The sequence below is a fragment of the Exophiala aquamarina genome, assembly GCF_000709125.1.
Source record: "Exophiala aquamarina CBS 119918 chromosome Unknown aczIA-supercont1.3, whole genome shotgun sequence".
In the NCBI taxonomy this organism is placed as follows: Eukaryota; Fungi; Ascomycota; class Eurotiomycetes; order Chaetothyriales; family Herpotrichiellaceae; genus Exophiala; species Exophiala aquamarina.
The window spans coordinates 3,699,429-3,719,500 of NW_013550585.1; the positions used below are offsets into that span (position 1 = coordinate 3,699,429).

A 20,072-nucleotide genomic window follows, 5' to 3' on the forward strand; every position below is an offset into this window, starting at 1 on the left:
AAATCGATGAAGGGTCATCTCAAGAACATCCATCCGATCTAATTACAATACAAAACGCGACGCCGCCTTGGGTCAGAATGCACAACTTAAACCTTGAGTGTGATGCGCCTCACTGGTAACCACATAGGTCCCTCGACTGTCTTTGAGAGATGCGAGGCCAGGCCTTCGAGGCGGCCATAATGCAGGATTTGCGTGGAATGACAGCGAGCTCTTCATGTCTCCGAGCTGCTTTCCTGGATGCGAGGTCTCCACTTCAGCAACAACTTGCCTGTAACGTGACTGGCGGTGCGACTGTGACCCTGGCCAACTTGGGTTTCTCTGTTCTACTGCCTGAGTGACAGCTTATGCTGACCAGATTACTCAGTTCTGCAGCCAGAGTCATGGATGTCCATCTTGCTGCGCCCCGTAAGGCAACTCGCGCAACTTAACCTTACCAAACATCAGAGTAAGCTCCCTTTCAAACTAGCAGGGCACAGATAGCGCTAGATGCCGACAGGGAATAGTTAACTTTCACAAGACTACAGAGCTCAGAGCAGTTGTATCATGAGTTGAAGGAGAGCTTAGCCATTTGAAAAGGCACTGTGTAGGATTTCTTTATGGCGAGTAAAGTGTTTGCGGTGGCTCTCACGCACCAGCCCACTTGGCGAGAGCCCGTCTCCATTAGATATCTCGGGTGGTGGGCAGGAGTAGAGTAGCACAGTAGGTGGGATAGATAGAAATCCACCTTTCACAGACAGGTAAGCTCGTTATAAGGAACATCACATATAGAGTTCCAAAGTCATAGGATTGCACACATATCAATCGCGCACCGTGCCTGCAAAGTCCAAGACAAACCCAAAACGTCCCAGAACAACACGCCTGGGGCCGAATATTCCACGTGCGTCCCTCGCTATGCAATGCAACTGATTGGTGTATAAACAAAGCTGTTATGGTATCCTTCTTTCAAATCGACAACCAAAAGACAGAAAAATCAAGCGAGGCCAAAATATCGCCAAGAGCCAGGTTGGAAACAAAACGGTTTCAAGTACTTTCGAGATCATAATCGGTCATTAATGATTCGAGGCTCGGTCAAGTGCGTTTATGGGTCAGCCAGTGGCCGCCTTCACCCAGTCAAGGTCCACACTTCTATATCGGACTTCGTCAAAGACGTGCGGATCATGTTTTCACCTTCTTCACGTCTCCCTCTTTATCCTGCATATCGATACTGGTCTTTCTCTTCTCTCCGTTAGACTCGTTCGCGGTATCTCTACCGCTAAAGCCTAGCCCTGACCTGGCATCTGCTGGAGTAGGAAATACCAAAGGACTGGGCAGAACCGCTGAATTCAGAGGATTCCGCCCTGAGTCGTACCACTCACTGAAGAAATTGCTCGGGCTGGGTAGCAGGTCGTTGTTCATATATCGACTCGGCAAGGCTGATATGGGGGTCTCAATGTTATTTCGATTGTCACCGTAAGCATCTCGATTCTGATTTGAAGTGGGCGGCGGAGGTCTAGCAAAGGGATTCGGAGGTCCCGACGCGCCTGCTGACATGACTGCCGAGGCGCTAGGGGAAGGCGGGGGAAGTACAATGTGATCTCCACCCCTAGCAGGATTTGCTGACGGCCCTGCTGATTGCAGAGGCGATCCGCCGCTCGGAGAATCATTGTCCTCGGCTTCTGATGGGATCTGAAGGTTCAGTTTGGGTCTAGCCCCGGATTTGGAACCTGAAGTGTTTGTCCGCTGTGGAGGGGCAAATTCAGGTACAGTGGTCTGTGATCGGCTGTTGGGTTGAGAAGACGGCCGCGGGATGGAGGGGACTGTGATGCTCCTGGGAGGTGGTTTGATATCCGCTAAGTCTTCTTCCCGTTTGGACTTTGGGGGGTCTGGAGCTCCAAAGAAATGCTGTGCTAGAACCGAGCCCCCCTCGTCGATTGGAGTAAAGATACTTCGAGATTTGGAGGATATATGTTTTGGCTGTGGAGGACTACCCTGCTCCGGTGGTCTTAGGGACTGATTCTCAGGTCGAGGCGAGGTTCGGGGATGTGGCTGGGCCGGCGGCTGTAGAGTAGGCTGTGAGATTGTGGGAGGAGGCGGAGGAGGCTGGGATGCTCGCTGCTGCTCTTGTAGATATTGTTGATGTGCCTGTTGCATTTGTTGGTGCGTTTGCGTTGGCGGAGGTGTAGGTTGTGGATGCGGGTGTGGCTGAGGAGGAAACTGCTGATACTGAGGTTGAGGAGAGGGATGAGGAGGACCGATAGCAGCTGCCTGAGGGTTATATATAGGTGGATTCGGCACGTAGGCAAATCCATTTTGGGGTGGAGGTGGGGTAGGGTGAGGCTGTTGTAAAGGGACAAGATTGGAACTGGTCCTACGGACCATATTCTGTGAAGGCGGTCTGGAAATCATATGTGGAGGTTGAGGGGTGGAGTGGCGAGGCTGAAACATGCCATTCGGCATAGGAGGAGAAACAGAAGCCATGGGCTGTTGAATATGAGCGAAGGAGTTGTGGTGCTGCATGTGAGGCAGGACGTGATGAGGAGGGAGAGATTCCTCTCTAGCATGACTTGGCACATCCTCGTCGTCATCTTCATCTTCATCCTCATCGCCAGCACCACCTTTGTTCTTGAAGTCTATAGGCCCTTTATGTTCATGTGGTTGGCCATACTATTGATCATTGTCAGTGTCTAACCACGGAGAATCTGGGAGCAGCCGACGTACGTATTGATATCGCCTTAGGGTCTCGTTGATATCCCCAGAAGAAAACTCATATAGTTTCTTATTGTGCCCGAAAATGATGACTGCCACATCGACGGAACACAGGACAGAAAGCTCATAGGCTTTCTTGAAGAGACCGCCCTTTCGCTTGAGAAAGGTACTATGTTGACATTAGCTGGCGATCCGGCGCAATGCGGGAGTAGGGTCAGCTACGCACACAGAACGGTTGCGATCATCTTTGATGGCTCTGATTTCAATTTTCCTCCGACCCATGATTGTATATTATTTCAGCGCATGTGCCAACACGATTATTGGCGAGGAGTCAGAGATGTCTTGTTGAAGCACGGGCTTTGCACAAGAACTGGTTCCAACAGCAAAGTATATGAGGGGAACGAGGAGAGGACAGGCCAACGACCAGACCAGGAATGGTGGAATTAGGACAAAAGGAGGGTAAGGTGCGCAAGTCTGTTTTTGATGGCCGAATGGTCGACCCAAGGCGGATGGGAATGCCCTTTGTGAAGAGTGGAAGTGGCAGTAGGTGGACCAATATAGGCCGACAAGAACAATCGAGTCCAACAAAGAGCTGGATCGGGAGTCGGGATTAAGAGGTGGTAGAGTGACAGGTCGAAACAAGCACTACGATCGTTCAGGCGGGCCCTTTTGACGGTTGCAGGAAAACTGAATTGGGAATGGGAAATACCGGGGAATGCGTTTGGTGGATGGTGGATAGTTGGATGGGAGATGCTAAAGATAGAAAAGTTCGAAGAGAGTAGAGGAAGAAGCGTGGAAGGTTAAGAGAGGAAGTGAGAGGAGAGCGGGCGGGAAAAGAGTGGGCAAGAGGCTCGAGGCAATAGGCAAGCAACGTACGAGTACCTCGTACTCCGTGCGTAGGCAAGCGAATGATCGAGCCACTGCAGGCCACCACCGACCAGGAGCAGACAAAGCAGCAAGCGACCTGTGGGCGAGTTTAGTTAGTCTTTTACGAGTACTACCAGGGGCTGTTAACAGGGCCTGGCCTCTAGCGAAGTGACCACTAACGACTGACCAGGTATGGAGTACTACCGACTACCACCCCCGGGTGCCAGTGCCCGTTAGTCAGGTAAGCCACCAACAGCGTAACCTCACCCAGAGGATGCCTTACATCAGATATCACCACCTTCATTCCGAATCCTCTTAACCCTATCACAACCCGTCTATTCTGACACCGAGGGTCCGAGAAAGGATTCGAGAGTCGATCATCGATCGATCCACTTACTTGAGTTGGAAGTCAAGGGCGAGAGGAAGTAACAGAAGCCATGCATGTAAACCAATGAGGTACATACTACTCCGGATACACTGCCTTGTATATGCACGCTGCACTAATGTTCATATTAAGATCCATCTTATCATCTTACCAATCTGCACCAATCAATGTTCCTGGTGCAACCCATGTACATAGTGAGGGCCAATACGCAAGCACAGTAGGCGCAGTCCAACTTCACCGAAAGACCGATTTTGTGCAAGTCCAACTTCTTTCTATACAGGCCGCAGAGAATAACAACAATTTTTAACCTTTAACGCCGCACTAACTACCCATTAGTGGTGCTTAGACGAGCATGGGAGGGGTGAGGGGCATCAGCCACCCCTACGGCGCCCAGACCTTGACTATACGGATACTCGTACTCCGTATCTGGGTGTTAGCCTATCTCTTTTGATCGGAGCATTGTTTTGAAATTGTGGCCTTGGTCAAGACATGAAACAATAGATTTGCCCTGTTCAATCTCACCTGCGACAAGAAACCAGCAGAGAGAAAAGGATGGCTTGCGGTACATGATTCCGCTGTTCTCGGATAACTCACAGATAACTCGCAGAGAAAACGCCCGCATTCACATGTCGTGCTAATCGCCTCCGACAGTTATTCTCCGAGTAGCTTACGGCCAACTGAGCCAGGGAACCAAGCCAAAGATGCAGCTAAGCGCCCACGACATGTCGCTCATTGCGTGTGGTTTGATATCCTTGCTAGTCCGAGGGAAAACCACACCAGCGTTTCAGGTTTTCCATCAGGCTTCTGGCTGCTCCATCGTCCATGCGCCGTTGATTGCACGTGCAAGCCAAGAGCCTGACCAAAGCACGCCACCGAACCGAACCCCACCACCGCCAGACAAAGCTCCTCAAGGATCTCTAAGAGCTCTATTTTTAGATGTGCCCTCTCGACCTGGTCACCTTCTCCATGTACGGTACATGCTTCCCAGATCTCGAGTCTCGATAGAGATATGATGCTGGACGCCTTTCTGCATGTCAACACACCAGGATCAGCCACATAACGGATGGAATCTTGTCTTCCGTTCACAGTCTGCAAATGGCCAAGCCATGGTATTGGTCTTGGCTACCCGCCCTCAATGATACTTCTCGAGGCCGTTACCCAGCCGAACGGTATTGTCTTCCTGTCCATGAACGTAGAAGTGAGACGCCACTCCACAATGGCGATGTCCCTCCCATTTACCACATTCAGGAAACGCTTGGCTGAACGAGCTACTTCTTAGGACAGCAAAGAGATCGCTACGCTAACACTGGAGTAGCCATCGGCTACCGGGAGAGCGTTGTTTCAGGGCAGGAAAAGGTATGGATCTAACTAACGGTTGATGGCCTTGCGCATAGAAAGTATGTACCTTCCTACCTAGGTATCCATCTCGCTCGCTCTTCCCTCATCCGGTCGCTTATGCAATGGGATTCCTTCATCGCGCTGCGCCTACTCATCTTGCTGACGACTTCTTGGCATACACGTACTGTAGTAAAACCATTTGTTCCTCTCTCCATGCTTAGGACCGTGCGGTCATTCTCCCAAGAAATGCGGGCTCCTTTGTAAGTGAAGTCCATATCCAAACAATCACGCATACGCACTCACCCACCCAATAAGGTTCACCAGATCCTTTTTACTCCTACATGCTCCCTAGACTTGTCTTCACCTATCCACCCTAAGTCGCTATTTCTGGGAGTCCAGACATGTCGGGCGCTCATAACCAGCCGACCGTCCAATCCCAGCTGGACGATATTGAGCGATTCAGACAATTGAAATAAGCAAGCGAGCAATCAAGAGCCTAGTCTTAAGGTCTGATGGACGGAGTACTCGTACATATGAATACCTACCCTGTAAAATGTACCTGCAGAAACCTCGTCAAACAAGCGAAAGTGGAAGCATTCAGCAGCCAGCGCCGTTCAGGGCCAGCTCCACATCGCCAGTTTGGGGGGATCCCCTAGCTGCCATATGAGCCCCCCCACCCCCGTGGTGTCCATTCTGTGAACGAGACTACGAAAGCCCAAGCAGCTTGTGACTCGAAAGCCAAATCCTAGCAATTTGGTCCTTGCGTCCTAGGTAGGTCGAAGCTTGGGGCCCTTTGGGCCCAGCATGTAAGTAAAGCCACAGTGATTCAGCTTTTATATTCGGCAAAGACGAACACGAGGTGATGATCTCTGAAATAGGAACATCCAGGGCGGAGTATGAGATACAGAGTACCGAGTACTCGCTACATGACCTTCTCCACCACTGTATGGCACCAGCATCTGCTTTCTGCATCCTGTGAATGGACCCGGGAACCTGGCCCAGACAGCAAGGCCACCACCGTGATGTGGCAGGTACAGCAGGGCCTCGGGGCCATTCTTGTTGGATGGTAGGACTCTGAGGCTCATTCTGACTTGTACAGTTGTCTATAGATACCTGGCGGCAGATCCTGTCACACGGCAATAGATAGGGAATATGGTCTTCATACTAGCCTGTTCAGTGTCCATTTGGTTTCATGCGCTGGCTCGGTCAAGCCCTGGGTTATTTTCCCAGTGCATTGGTAGTCACCTCTGTACCAAGGCTTGGTATTGCCTCAACACGGTGTCGACAAGGCACATGCACATTTCAGTACCTCACCCCGGAGTTCTCGATGTATACTAAGAAGGGTGAAGAAGCTGGTGAGGCGGCAAGTTGGGTCCTGGAAAGCGAAGCGCGCGAACCGCGAAAAGCGAGATAGGACCTGGATGAACCTCGTCGATTTTCAAGCAACACCTCTGACTTGGTTCAAAGTAGAGCGGCGGCACAGACGAAGGAGCATAGGAAGCCTACAGGTCATCAAAAGAAAGGATATTTAGAGTGTGGCTGCCATTGCTTTGCTCCTTCAGTGGATCTCTAGGAGATGATCGACAGTGTTTCCCAAGAAGTTTTCCCTCCTTCTCACCCCTTTTCCACATGGATACAGGCTCCTCTCTCTGCCTCACTTCACCCTCCCCATGCACTGCGTAAACCTCTGGGCAAGTGCAAGGTAGCTGCGTCGACTCCCTGGTTCCAAAAAAGGAAAAAAAGAACCGGTGAGTGATCACCCACAGAAGACTGGATCACATCACCAAACAAAATTAGATATGTGTACCTGCTGAGTCCATGACCAAGTTGCACGGATGTATCGTTCCCGAATATCGATTTGTATTTAACAAGCTGCGCTGCAGCGGCCAAGTCAACATGATGCGAGAAAGTGAGATGGTCACCCTATCAAAGGAGAACATTTTCTGCGAAAGCGCTGAAGTGGTATCTTGCAAAGAAACTCACAGCCCCCAAAACTTAGACAAACGCCTCGCTGCCTAGTATTCCTTGTGCTATCACGGTAAATTCAGAAGTCGTGGACATGGTTGCTCTACTTTGGGTGCTGTCAGCACATGAATCGAAATGATGATTTCATATTGGTGTGATGATGGCCGTAATCATCATCTTCTGGCACCGTCCATATTGCCAGTTAGCTCAGCGACACGAGCTTTAATGCGAGCTACACGGGACTCGATCGCTGTCATCTTGTCAGTAGGGCTAGGAATTGGAGATTTGCGATACTTACTTTCTTCTCCGCTTGTATCGCCGTCATCTGTTCTGGTTTCTGTACGGCTTCGTGTTGTTGGCTCTTCTTGTCGAGCCGCCCTCTCTGCCGCATTTTTTCGGATTTGCGCCCATCGATCCTGAGGGTTGACTTGGTGGTGCTGCATCTCTGCTGCGCCCTCATCTTCTTCCTCAATCCTCGAACTCTCAGATTGTTGGTAGGATCGACCGGAGTGGATACTGATAGGAGGACGTGGCATTTCCTCGGCGGGAGTTAAGAAAGCACTCCTGGGAGGAGTGTCTGGAGCAACAAAAGCGGGCTGATCAAGCAATGGACCTTGATCAAACGTCGAAAATTCACGATCAGCATGTTCTCGTTCGTTCGTATCAACTCTGGACAGCTGGTCATATTCTTCTTCTCTCTGGGTTCGAGGAGGCTCTGGTGCCTGTCGTGTGGGTTCTCGCTGTAGGCCCAAATCATCGTGTTCGTCTTGTTCAGGTATTGCATCCGCCATTGGTGGGGTTTGAGGCCGAGCAGCTTCAGGCCGAGCAGTTGGAACTGTTCTCAAACGGTCGAAGTGGGCCGGTGATAGAGGAGGAGATGCCAGGTTTCCTGAATTTGCCATCGGATCACCTTCCAGGGCACGTCTAGCAGCAACAATAGCAGGATCCTCCTCCGCGTCGATACCTGAAGGTGCCGGTGGTTCCGGGCCCTTCGATTCCTGATGTTTAGATCTTCCAAACAGTCTTCGAATGGCGCTCCTTTGCTGGACCGGAGGTGGCCCTGGTTGAGTCTTTCCTCGTGTTTTCCTTTCTTCAGGTGAACTTCGCTTGACATCAGATGACTTACGCAATTTGGCGGGCTGGTGTTTAACAGCTTTTGGCTCTGATAGGTCGGGTGTTTCTGGTGGTAGGGGAATTTCAGCTGCTTCACTTGCGCCAGCTGCCGAGATCGGTACAATCGGTTCTGTTGGCACCGGTGCGGGCTCAACCACCGTAGGCGGCGCAGCGCCATGTTCTGCCGAATGACTTCTCTCTGGTATATGGCGTCTGGAGTTGTTGTCCGGTGGTGCAGGGAGATCTTTGTTTTTACTCACAACGGAAAGTGTTGATGCAGACCGGTTCAGTCCCACACCGTTCGATGGGAGCGTGAGTAACTCACGCGAACCTTTGCCAGCCAATGTGTCACCCAAGTACTTAGCTCGGATGGCCTTCTTGTCATATTGACTAGCCCATTGCAGGGCTGGCGAAGCCTCATCTTTGATGAGAGGGCCAATAGTAAACACGCTGTTCGTTTTCGAAGCTGCAACCGTCTCGGGTAGACGGCCACGACGTGCTGCTAGTACAGATCGTTCCTCCTTGTCCTCTGCGGCCTTCTTCCGCGAAAGTTCAGCGGCAGCCTGCTGAATCTTTGCATGCTGATCCGGAGCAAGTGTCGCACGATTGTTGGTTCCAAACTGTGGCTCAGGAGACAAAGGGCTTTTCTTCGTTCCGGATCTGCGCCTTGTTAGACGGCCACGTTTTGTGGTGAACCCTAGGAATGTTTTCTTCTCAGCAATATATGCACCAGCAGCAGGCTCAGGAGCTGCGCCTTTCACCTGCTCTTCCATAACCATCCATTGACCATCATGGATGACAGTCTCGATGAGGGCACATCGCCCGAAGACGGCTTTCCGGCTTGTGGGTTCTTCTGAGGCAAGACTACTTATCCACACCCACCAGAATGAATCATCCACAGTAACCCTAGTAATGCTCGCAAGTTCACCAGGATCAAGATTTTGCTGCGTGTCTAAATGGCGCCGGTGTGATTGAGAGCTCTGCCCTCTAGGCAGCGTGGAGTTGATGGGGGGAAGAATCTGATCTGGTGGGAGGAGCATTGGTGCGTGAGTCTTGTTGCCGTGCTCGTCCGTAAAGCCGGAAGAAAGAAAGTCAGCCCATGAGGGAGTAGTTGGTCGGGCAAGGTCTTGATAGCCTCCGTGAGATGCTGGGTGAATTTTGCTTGTGACGATACGCTTGCGCCCCAGTAGTCCATCACCATCCTCATCATCGTCCTCAAGCGAGTTCCCGAAACCAATGTCCTCGAATCTGGACCAGGACGGATCTGTAAGGCTGGTGGAAGTGTTTGCATTTGAAACATGAGACTGGTTTGCGGAAGAAATGGCTTTTAGTACACGACGGCATTCATCTGTGAGGGCTGCAACCGGATCTTCGAAACTGGCAAATTGCTGAAGGCTATGATCATCATCCCGGTACTGAAAGTTTTTTGCTCTTCGAAGCAAAGCATAGGGGGTTGGTGATACAACATCGACGATCATGACTACCTTGGTGGTGTCATTCGTCAACAGGCCATTTTTTGGTGGATAGCTAGTTGAATCTAGCAATTGCTGCAATGATCTAGGAAGGGTAAGGATGCTAGAATTCTTTCCGCTGCTAGAGAGTGAACGCAGATAGGCGAAGAAGAGATGTGAAGCAGCATCAGCAGCACTGGAAAATCAGCCGTTCTCCATGAAGATACAAGGGAGTTGTCATACCTGGCCCATGATTTGTAACCGGATTCGAATCCTTTGCCACTATCATATTGTTCAAATGCCCACCAACCAGCGTACCTGGAGAGTTTGTGGCCTCCAAGTCCATTAGCTTTCCCGTGCGCGGCAACAGCTGCAAGGAGGTCGAAGAAATCTTGAATGATCTGCACCCGAGTTGAAGAGTCCGCGCTGATCGGTATGAAAGTACTGAAGGCGTCGCGGGCATAGCCAGAGTCTGGCGAGGTGTCAGTTGTTGCGTGCTCATTGAATCCGAAAGACGATATCCTACCCTTTTCTCCGACTCTGAAGCCCTCGTAAACTTCCCACGTCACAACGCCACCGGGAAGTCGCGCCCAACACCACTTCATGACGCTGATTAAGACCTATTTGCATTTAGAACAGATGTCAAATTTTCGCGAGAAGTTCCTGCTGTACCATAACTTCAGTCATTCGGAGCTCGTTCTCCAGCAGGACGCCAGCTAGTCGTGATCTATCTTGGGGCGGGAGGAAGAAGTTGCGCACAAAAGTCCGTGCGGCGGATGGGTCTGAAGAAGGGCGAAATGGAAGTAGAAGGAAAGGAACATTGAGAGCTGTGAAATAGTCAGGTTGTCTCTTCGGCAGACGTTGTTGGGAAATACTAACCTCGAGATTTCAACTCGGCAGTACATAGGTGAAGCAGTTCGACGACCTCCTCGGGGTCAACCCTCGTGCGTAGCCATGCATCAGACCATTGTGGTTTTTTGTGAGCATCTCCATTGGCCGCCGGTAGCGCAGTCTTCTTGCCACCGGCTTCCTTGTTCTTGAAGACCTTGGAGAAGAACGGCATTGTCCTGACGGTTCTCAGGAGCGGGGGTGATTGCGAAGACAGACCCTTTTCATCTGTTTGACCAGTCGATGAGAGTCTTTGTTGAGGATCTCTAGATGTGACGCAGACGGGATGGGAGCCGGCGAAAGGAAGGGTCAGCGAGGCACAGCCGGCAGGGTGGTGGTTGTTGTCAGGCAAGTTGCATATGCGGTCTCAGGGGTTCTTCGGCGCCGGAGCAAATGGGATCAGATGCGGTACAGGACCCTTAGCGGTGGAACAGGATTTGAGAAAAGTGCGGATAAGCACGGGGATTGAGACAAGAAATAAACGAGAAGCACTGAATAAGGGTCCAGCGTGCGCTGGATGTACAAGAAGGTTAAGGCAGGGGAAAAAACAGAGTGAAAGAATAGATACGGTGTGTTGGACAGCACACGCAATCAATGAGATGGAGACCAGCAGCAGGCTGGACCTGCAATTGCAACTGCAACTGCAACAGGGTGCGGCAATTGTACCTGCCAAAGTGTGAGCCTGAGCCCAAAGTGAGTAAGAGAGGGATTCACTGGGACTCGGTTAAGGAAAAAAGAACGAATGCCAGTGAGCAGGCCTTCAAACGACAACAAAACAGGAAACGTGATGGGCAGGAGTCAAGGAAGCGCGACGTGTCGTGCCGTGAGCCCATGATTTAATCACCCTCGTAATTGCCCGACTGACTAGTACGAGTGGTTGCAGGCCTGCAGGCTTGGACCATACGGAGGGACTGGCAGTTCTCTCGTCTCTCGTCTCTGGCCTCACGCTTCATACCTTCCACCGTGGGATTCAGGGACAGCGGGTCTACGGGTCGCTCGAAGCCACCACCTAGACCTGAAGCTGGTGGGGCTGCTTTCCGGGCTCCCCAGACACCAATGGTGCGGCCTGATGGGGCAACGGACGTCCCTGTGGCTTCTAGCTCAACGCCCAAAACACACTTGCCCGCCTGGACGGGTTAAGCTCTTTCATCACCAGCAAGGCTATTGTGCGTAGCACCAAAATAGATGCCCACCAGGTAAATGCCTGCCCTCGAATCCGACTCAAAGGGTTGAAGATCGCACTTCGCCGACCCACCGACCACTCAATCAAGATTCGATAGAGGTGTCGCTAGTTTTTAAACGATTCGGTGGGTTCTAGGAGAGCAGAGTCAAAGTCGTCACCTGCTCGAGTTGGCTGAGCTGACGAAGACACAACACGCAAGACTCGAGCCAGAGACCGAGGTTTCCCGCTCGGCTGAGGGCCACGAGCCGTGTCATTATTGTCAGATTTTGTCAGAGACACAATCGGCTCGGAAGGCGTTCCAGCCACAATGCTGTCACGTTTGACTTCGGCCCAAAGCCACAGTAAGGTGGGACTGCATTCGGTTAATAAGATTGACGGGTCACGTTGGGTGTCACTGGTGATAGGATTTGCCAAGATCATCAGCCGATTTCAAAATGTGACAGAAACATGGTGGTCTGCCACTTGATGAACTGTGAAAGCATCATGATGACCCTCCTACACAGGTAGCGAGTATGGAGTATGAAGTACGGAGTACATATTTATACGGATCGCTTCACTCAGTGTGGCACATGACAAGACCAGCCTCCTTGCAGACGCCTGGAGAAGGAGTTCCGACGAAGCCAGAGAGGTAAGTCTAGGAATGTGATTACTAATCATATGTTGCTCTCGATTGGATCCAGTTTAAGTGCCACGAGGCTGTCCAGCCTTGTATCATACTCGAATAAGGTAACCTTCACCAATGGCTGCCACAACGTGCACAGCCTCTCGCATGCCCATCTTGTGCTGGCGGGTATGAAGTTAATACCTATGCGCATGAGGCTATCAATGTCTTGTACTTGTACCCCGTATTTGCCCAAGTTCGGCATCGATGGCATGTGCCCAATCATGACGTAGACTATCTACTATCAGTCACCAGGTCGTTGTTGATGGAGAGATGCCCGTACGACACCACAGTGATCACGTCACGCCGAGTTTATTTCCGCTTGTTCTACAGGCAATCTCTTCAGCGAGGGACCTTGCTGTTCACTTAGGGACCTTGCTGTTCACTTTCCGATCCAATGCCGTACCAAAAATTGAAGGCCAAACAATTCGCACCGACCAACATCAAGATGATCAACAGTGACGAAGTTGTCAATATACGTGCGACATCATTGCCACCCATATCTTGAGAATCCATGCCCATTACAACTAGCTGCTGAATTGAGGAATGGCTGAATTGGGCTGGCCTATGGACGACATTTCTGGGGTAATTGTTCGCTATGAAAGTGTGTCGGCCTTCATCGCAAAAAGAATATTCTAGAATCAAGTGTTGGCCACCAAGCAAGATGCCACAACCACTGCCTCTGACTGGCGGTGGAAACAGTGGAAGGGGCCGTAGAGATCTTGAAGAAATGCCAAACAAAACTCCTTCAAAACATGGTTTGGGTAGCTCGATTTTGCCCCGAATGAGCTGCCTACAACAAGGGGCACCTCGCCCAAGAGGGAAATGCAGAGCAAAGAATCCTAAGCAACTCACATTAGAGGCTTGGAAACCGGGCTCACGATGCTCAAAAACCATGGGGGGAAGTTGCAGTTCGGGATGATGAAATGCACGACTGCAGTGGGAATGCATGATGGAAAAAGTGTGTATCTTGTAATATGTCTTTTTGTCAATTCGAGAATATTACTGCGTCTCCAAATGACTGCACATGAATGATATTGCGATTAGTATCCGCTTACCGGCTGTTCAATGGTGAGATTGTCCCACGGGAACTCCCTTTCCAGCTGCCCAGAATAGTTATCGGTAGAGAGGAAACTCATGTCGTAGGAGATTACTGTACACGACAGTGGTGTAAAACACAGTCTGGATTATCAGAACAACTTGTAGTGGTCCCAGGCTGTGAGTAGCTGTCTGCTCCGAGAGCAACCAACTGTTCTGTTTGTAAAGATCCATTCTCTTCCGCGGAACTAGGTCGGGGGTGCAAGGAATTTTGAAGCTTGTCCACTCTTCGTGTCGCACCCAAGATGAGGCCGAAATCAGACAAACGAAGCAGTCCCATAGACCGTCACTGTTCTGGTGGGAAGATAAAATCCTTCACATATACCGATCCAGCATATTCTGGATTAAGCATTACACAATTCAGGAAGTAGGCCAGACCCTCGCGCCTTTTCTCCAAGAACTTGGGCCGGAATTTGAACAGAGCACTTTTTGCTGGCAATGGCGGAAGAGAAGAGCTGGTGGACTGAGGAAAGGCCTTTACCAGTTTGGACCGTAGCTCATCAAATTCTGAATAGCGTTTCCGAATCACCATTGGGCCTCCATCTAATGTCTGGACTTTGCAATTCCAGACAACATAGGCACCAATACCAGTTGGACTGCCTCGAACGATAACATAGTCGTCGATGGCGATGGATTTTGCCCACAAGCCACCTCTGCTCGCGGCTTTGGATAGGGTGTGGTCTTCAAGAATGATGGCGGGAAGACGGTCAGTAGAAGGGTCGTCGGGGTAAGAAGACCCTCTGTTGTGTTGCCAATATGGTGGAGGAGTATGTGTCGGTTGTGAAGTTAACAGCACCTCGGACTCGGTACCATGAGGATCTGGGTCGGCATAGTTGGGGTTGGGGGTAGTGTGGTCCATGCATGTGATAGATGCATGAAACCACAGAATCTAGGCTCCAACAAGGTTAATTCTGGTAAAAGTGGATCAGAAGTTGCGTGCTGGTAGCCATAAGGCAAAGCAGTGGGTGAAACAAAAACACGAGAATCCCTTGCCAGTGGTTATCTGTTTCCGGCCTCTCGAGCGGATTGAAGTCAAGAAGAAGTTTTGTGAGGCCGGGAGAAGGCCTTGCCACAAGTGGGGGCCTGGTCTCGGCTGGAAATGGAAACTAGTCCTACTCCGGCCCTACACAAAAGAAGCTAGGATTGCGGACTGTGTGCAGCCTCCCCGATGACTTTGGTGATTCATATAATAAATTACAATTTACGAGATAATGACAGATCGACGCAAGTACAAGTGTCGGAGCCTGACAATATTTGGGCCATTCATCGATTATACTTCGTGGTTCTCAATTTGCCCACCGGTGCCAGGGAATATCTTGGTACCACTCGTCGGTGGTAAAAAGAGGGCTCGTGGTGAGATTCGAGGCCACTGCGCAAGTCCACCAACGAGATCTGGACGCCCATGCATCAAGTTGGAGTGGTGAGCAGCGGTATCCACAGTACATATGTACTCCGTACTTGGTAAAGCCGCACAGCTGCATGGGGCTCCGAGCGGACACGCCTAGGCCATCATTGGGTAAAGCCAGCCACTAAGTCACTCTAGCGCCCGAAAGGGGCCCCCCGGAAAAAGATGCCTGGCGGGCCTTTATTGAGCTGCAACTTGCTCGCAAGTGCTTGACATGATCGTGGCCCTCACAGACTCCCATTCACCAGTGCCCCAACAGACCAAGGCTATGCACGCCTGAGACAAGTCAACCACCTTGATCCGCAATGGACTGTGCAATGCCTCTGAAGGTGTTGTGCCACCAATCATGACATGCTGCAAGTTCGCAACTCGTCCTCATCAACTGGTGTTTTAGGTATAGCTGGACATTTTCCGATGCCTAGGATGAGTGGCGGGACGCCATCTCGCGTATGTATCGTACTGCGCCAGAACACTAGGGTGCATGGGAGGAGTAGTACGGAGTACGAATACTCGTAGTACTATCAACTCGTAGCTCATACCAGCGAACTCGGACTCTCCATTCCACCTCCAACCCTGCCTCCTCCACTTTCTGCGTCTTTGCGTCTGTCTTTGCGTGTCGTGCCAGTGCTCGTGCGAGTAGTACTTATCCTCTGGCCCTCCTTGACTTGTCTGCTTCACCTTCTGCTTCTGTATGCATTGAAATTCTAACGTGACTGATTATCTTACCAGCCTTCCCTTCGTTAAGCAACAAGATCTCTTGAACGATACACGATTTATTACTCTCTTTTCTGCCCACAGCTACAATCAAAAGACTCTGTTCTCCTTGCAGCCGTTCAGCAAACAAATCTGAAAGCAGATTACATTGTTTTTAATTCCCTCATCAACATGCAATTCTTGCTTCTTACAGCTGCCTTGGCTGCCTTGACCACTTCAGCTGTTTCCCAAACCATTGATCCAAACTCAGTACCACTATCGACCAGAGGTAAGTGTCTCACCCTTCGATCCCTACTAGGTGGGCTGCCCACTAATTGTTCACTCCAGAGGCATGGTGCTTATCACAGATCGCCCAATGTCCATTGATTTGCCTACAAGAAGCTGGCAACTCGGCTGCCACTTATTCCAACACCTGTGATGCGGCTTCCCTTTCCTACAGCTGCGTCTGCTCTAATGGGCTTTCCCCCAACGCCTCAGAATACTCTCAGACAATACCATACTACATCTGCACTCAGTATAACACTAATTGTCAGGCAGCTTGTGGTTTGGACAACACCTGTGCTGCTGCATGTGTTGCAGATCACCCCTGCGGTGCACAGAATCCTACCAGAGTGAATACAAGCACAATCACAACCATGTCTGCCACGACGACTGGTGGTGCAGCAGCCTCAACTGCATCAGATGGTGTTATCTACACTGGTTTTGGTACCGAAAGTGGCGCCTCTGCCACTGCGGGATCTGGATCTTCTGGGTCATCAAATTCTGCAGCGGCAAGGCTCGTTGTGAATTTCGGGCAGATCTATGGTCTTGCCGTGGTTGCAACTGGCACCTTTGCTGGGTTTACCCTCATGCTCTAGCGTTGGTGATGAATGTGGGTTCTGATGACGATCATTTGGGGGTCTTTCATCAAGAAAATGGTTTCTTCAGTGACGTGTTTTGTCAAAGCATTTTGTGCGATGGTGCTGGTTGGGAAAGCATACTTTGCTATGCTACTGAATTCTCTGTGTCCGAGAAATCAGTCATAATTAGTGGACATATAATATAATTAATTTTGAAGTATTTGCACGCTGGCATAGTTCTGCAATCACGTACTTCTGATACTCCTTCGCATACAAACCCTTGCATGGTTGTATTTTAGAAGAGCTCTTGCTTTCATCTGTGTATTTGAATGTTGTGTAGCTTAGTCATCTTTCCCGTTGCTGGGCAACACATGTGTTTTTTTGGCAGGGGTGTCCACTGTGCTGGGATCGGAACTCAAATGCAAAGTCTCCGGCCGCAATACATCGACCTCACACCAGCTAAACAAAAATCGCGTCCACTACTATTCATCAACGAGCTGATTATGAACCTGCACCTCAATATCAGTACCTCTCAATAGTCTCTAGGATGTCAGCTTATGTCTCGCCCAGTCCTGCTGCATTTGCTTCCAGTTTCAACAACTCCCGTCGACCGACCCATCAACCGTCCACGCGCTCAGCTGCTGCACGAGTCCAGTCGATCCATCACACCTCGTGCTCCAACAATAATAATCACTTTGAACGCAATTTAACTGGAGACAGCTCCGATGATGAAGACCTTGCGCCCATCAAGTTGAGTGCTGAAGCTCAAGCAATATTGGGGGAGGACAATTCACAGCCGGACGCCAACAAGGAGAACGCGGAACCTCCGCCTCGAAGAACAAGGCCTGTCAGCGTTTCAAACCGCATTACCAGAGGTACTCCTGTCGACTCGTTGAGAAATGTTAGTCCTCAAGTGCAGCTAGATGGGAGTCCTGCTCCCCGTGTGGTTCGTGTGACTTCCGGAACGCGGCCGGGACCACCAACAATCCTTGGAAGAGATGGTTCGTTTATGTACAAAATCCACGATAAATCCACTGCTCATCTACGCCCGGAAGCAAGTGATTCACAGACTCCAGCACCCAGAGTCAGGCGGATACGCATTAGCGACTCGAGACGCCTGTCGAGATCGCCACCATCGGAGAAACAATCCGATTCTATGAGAGAAGATATGCATGTGGATCATCCTGAAGCTTCACCTCATGCTCCAAATCCACAACCGGAAGATGCTCAGAGCAGTCCAGAAGAGGAGGGCCCTGTGGTGCCTTCGACAGTCATGCGCTCTAAGCGCATCGATGACAACGGCGCACAAAGTACAATGCGCGTCCGGAGGATAGGTGGAGCATTGCTCAACAAACCTGTCCGGAGAGGGATGGTACGCCGCCATAGTGAAGAAGAGGCTGCTGAGATTGAGCATCAAAACTTTGAAAGATCCAGGACACCTGAAATGGAAGTCGGTCGGAGGGCAACAGAAGCACTAGAAGACTTGCCCGAAGACCTGTTGGCTCTACAAGGAAGCCCTAAACAGCCCAAACCCAGCAGAGTTTCCCCAAGACGTCAATCACCAGATTCCTCAAAGCGACACCCATCACCACCACAATCAAGGATCTCCTCAATCCAAAAGTCACAACCAACACCAGCGGTCATCGAATCCCGTACCTCATCTAGATCATCATCTTCGCGTAAGAATCCTATCTTCAAAGTTCCGCCGCTACCACCCCTGCCGTCTACGCAGGACCAGGAGAATGAGCCACCGCCAACCTTCCGCCGAACAAAACAAGCCGTCTCTATGCTCGACGTACATGAGGACGAGCCGGCATCGGAATCAAAAGCCGCTGGTCATGTATCTGCCAGCGTCTCCCCATCGCGTCCCCCTTTGACTTCAAGATCGAACAACACTCCTCATAGACCGGCTCCAGCTCCGCCACCAAAAATGTCGATTTTAGAGACCGCCACTTCCAACGCAGGATCAAGAAACAAGAAATCAGTCCACTACGTGCTGAACGGCAAGACTTACAGGCGGTTGGACTGTATAGGAAGAGGCGGCTCCTCTAGAGTGTTCAGAATTATGGCGGAAAACTATAAGATTTTTGCTCTGAAGCGAGTCAACCTCGAGGATGCTGATATGGCTGCAATAGCTGGATATAAAGGGGAGATTGATCTGCTGAAAAGGCTTGAAAACGTCAATCGCGTTATCAGGCTGTACGACTACGAGGTGAATGAGGAAAAGGGTGTACTCAACGTTATGATGGAACTTGGAGAATCCGACTTCAACAAAATGCTGAACGAGCAGCTCAAAAGTGAGAACGCAAAGCTTGATATCACATTCACCAGACATTATTGGAAAGAGATGCTGGAATGTGTTCAAGCTGTCCACGAATATGATATCGTGCATTCGGACCTGAAGCCTGCAAATTTCCTTCTTGTGAAAGGCCAGCTCAAGCTTATCGACTTTGGCATTGCCAACGCCATCCAAGATAATACGGTCAATGTTCATCGGGAAAATCAAATCGGAACTCCAAACTACATGTCGCCGGAGTCACTGGTGTGCCACACGCCAGCAGCTGGGTCGGCAGCAGGGACAAAACTCTTGAAACTGGGCAAGCCCAGCGATGTGTGGTCCCTAGGATGCATCCTGTATCAAATGACGTATGGCCAGCCCCCATTTGCTCACATCACCAAGCAATTCGAGCGCATCATGAGTATTCCGAATCCCAAGGTGGAGATTCAGTTTCCTTCGACCGGCATCGGCGGCGCTGTTGTGCCTTTCGGCCTCATCAAAACACTCAGGCGGTGTCTGACGCGCGAACAAAGTCTGAGACCGACAATCAAAGAATTGCTTGGCGAGGCTGACCCCTTCCTGAACCCAGTAGCCATCAGCCCCGACATGCTAGGCCGCGTGATCGGGAACGTCGTTGGGTATTGCCGTAGAAGAGAGGAAGCGATGAGGTCACGCGGCGAGCTGACCACCACCCCCGACGGCGCGAGCTGTTTACCCAAGGACGACGAGATGAAAAGCTGGCCTTGGGCTTTCTACGACAAGCTGAGGCAAGCGCAGGAGGAGGGCACTGCTTGGTAGGAGCCAAGGATGAGGAAGAGGAATATAATTTCGCGCTTCCCTCATACGAATAATGGGGGGTTTTGGTGTTCTTGGCCAGAAGCGAGCTCTGTGATTCAAGCGGATGTAATAATGCTTTTTTTTCATAGATGAAGGCCGTGGTGTCTTCTGGTGGATGGGTTCTGCCCTCGTCTTGGAAAAATTGTCCACTGCTGCAGATGTTTCATACCACAGCGTCCTTTTTGAATCAAGCGCATCGAGGATGCTCCATTGGATCTACTTAGTTTGCTGCTACCACACCCAAGGGAGAGACAATGGGCAATCATCGCTGTACTTCGAGAGATGGTGCATCGCCTTTAGAAGTTATTCATAAATCCTGATCATAACTATCAAACCGGACGTACCAGGGTTGGGGTCACGGTGGA

At 50.7% G+C, this 20,072-nt stretch overlaps 5 protein-coding genes across 5 annotated transcripts; 2 read left to right on the forward strand and 3 right to left on the reverse strand.

Moving 5' to 3' along the window:
* Window positions 1-1,155: 1,155 nt before the first annotated feature.
* A1O9_04901 (MADS-box transcription factor, other eukaryote) lies at window positions 1,156-2,967 on the reverse strand (the record flags this gene model as incomplete). The annotated part of the gene is made up of 3 exons (XM_013407187.1): window positions 1,156-2,643; window positions 2,698-2,854; window positions 2,912-2,967. The coding sequence occupies 3 exons, from the start codon at window positions 2,965-2,967 to the stop codon at window positions 1,156-1,158; spliced, it is 1,701 nt and encodes a 566-aa protein (XP_013262641.1).
* Window positions 2,968-7,413: 4,446 nt separating this feature from the next.
* On the reverse strand, window positions 7,414-10,867 carry A1O9_04902 (uncharacterized protein; the record flags this gene model as incomplete). Its single annotated transcript, XM_013407188.1, has 6 exons — window positions 7,414-7,490; window positions 7,539-10,000; window positions 10,048-10,276; window positions 10,331-10,424; window positions 10,477-10,631; window positions 10,684-10,867. The coding sequence occupies 6 exons, from the start codon at window positions 10,865-10,867 to the stop codon at window positions 7,414-7,416; spliced, it is 3,201 nt and encodes a 1,066-aa protein (XP_013262642.1).
* A 3,053-nt stretch (window positions 10,868-13,920) lies between these two features.
* A1O9_04903 (uncharacterized protein) lies at window positions 13,921-14,493 on the reverse strand (the record flags this gene model as incomplete). Its single annotated transcript, XM_013407189.1, has 1 exon — window positions 13,921-14,493. One exon carries the CDS (start codon window positions 14,491-14,493, stop codon window positions 13,921-13,923), a length of 573 nt encoding a protein of 190 aa, XP_013262643.1.
* Window positions 14,494-15,924: 1,431 nt separating this feature from the next.
* On the forward strand, window positions 15,925-16,610 carry A1O9_04904 (uncharacterized protein; the record flags this gene model as incomplete). The annotated part of the gene is made up of 2 exons (XM_013407190.1): window positions 15,925-16,021; window positions 16,081-16,610. 2 exons carry the CDS (start codon window positions 15,925-15,927, stop codon window positions 16,608-16,610), a joined length of 627 nt encoding a protein of 208 aa, XP_013262644.1.
* A 529-nt stretch (window positions 16,611-17,139) lies between these two features.
* On the forward strand, window positions 17,140-19,668 carry A1O9_04905 (TTK protein kinase; the record flags this gene model as incomplete). The annotated part of the gene is made up of 1 exon (XM_013407191.1): window positions 17,140-19,668. The coding sequence occupies one exon, from the start codon at window positions 17,140-17,142 to the stop codon at window positions 19,666-19,668; it is 2,529 nt and encodes an 842-aa protein (XP_013262645.1).
* Window positions 19,669-20,072: the final 404 nt, after the last annotated feature.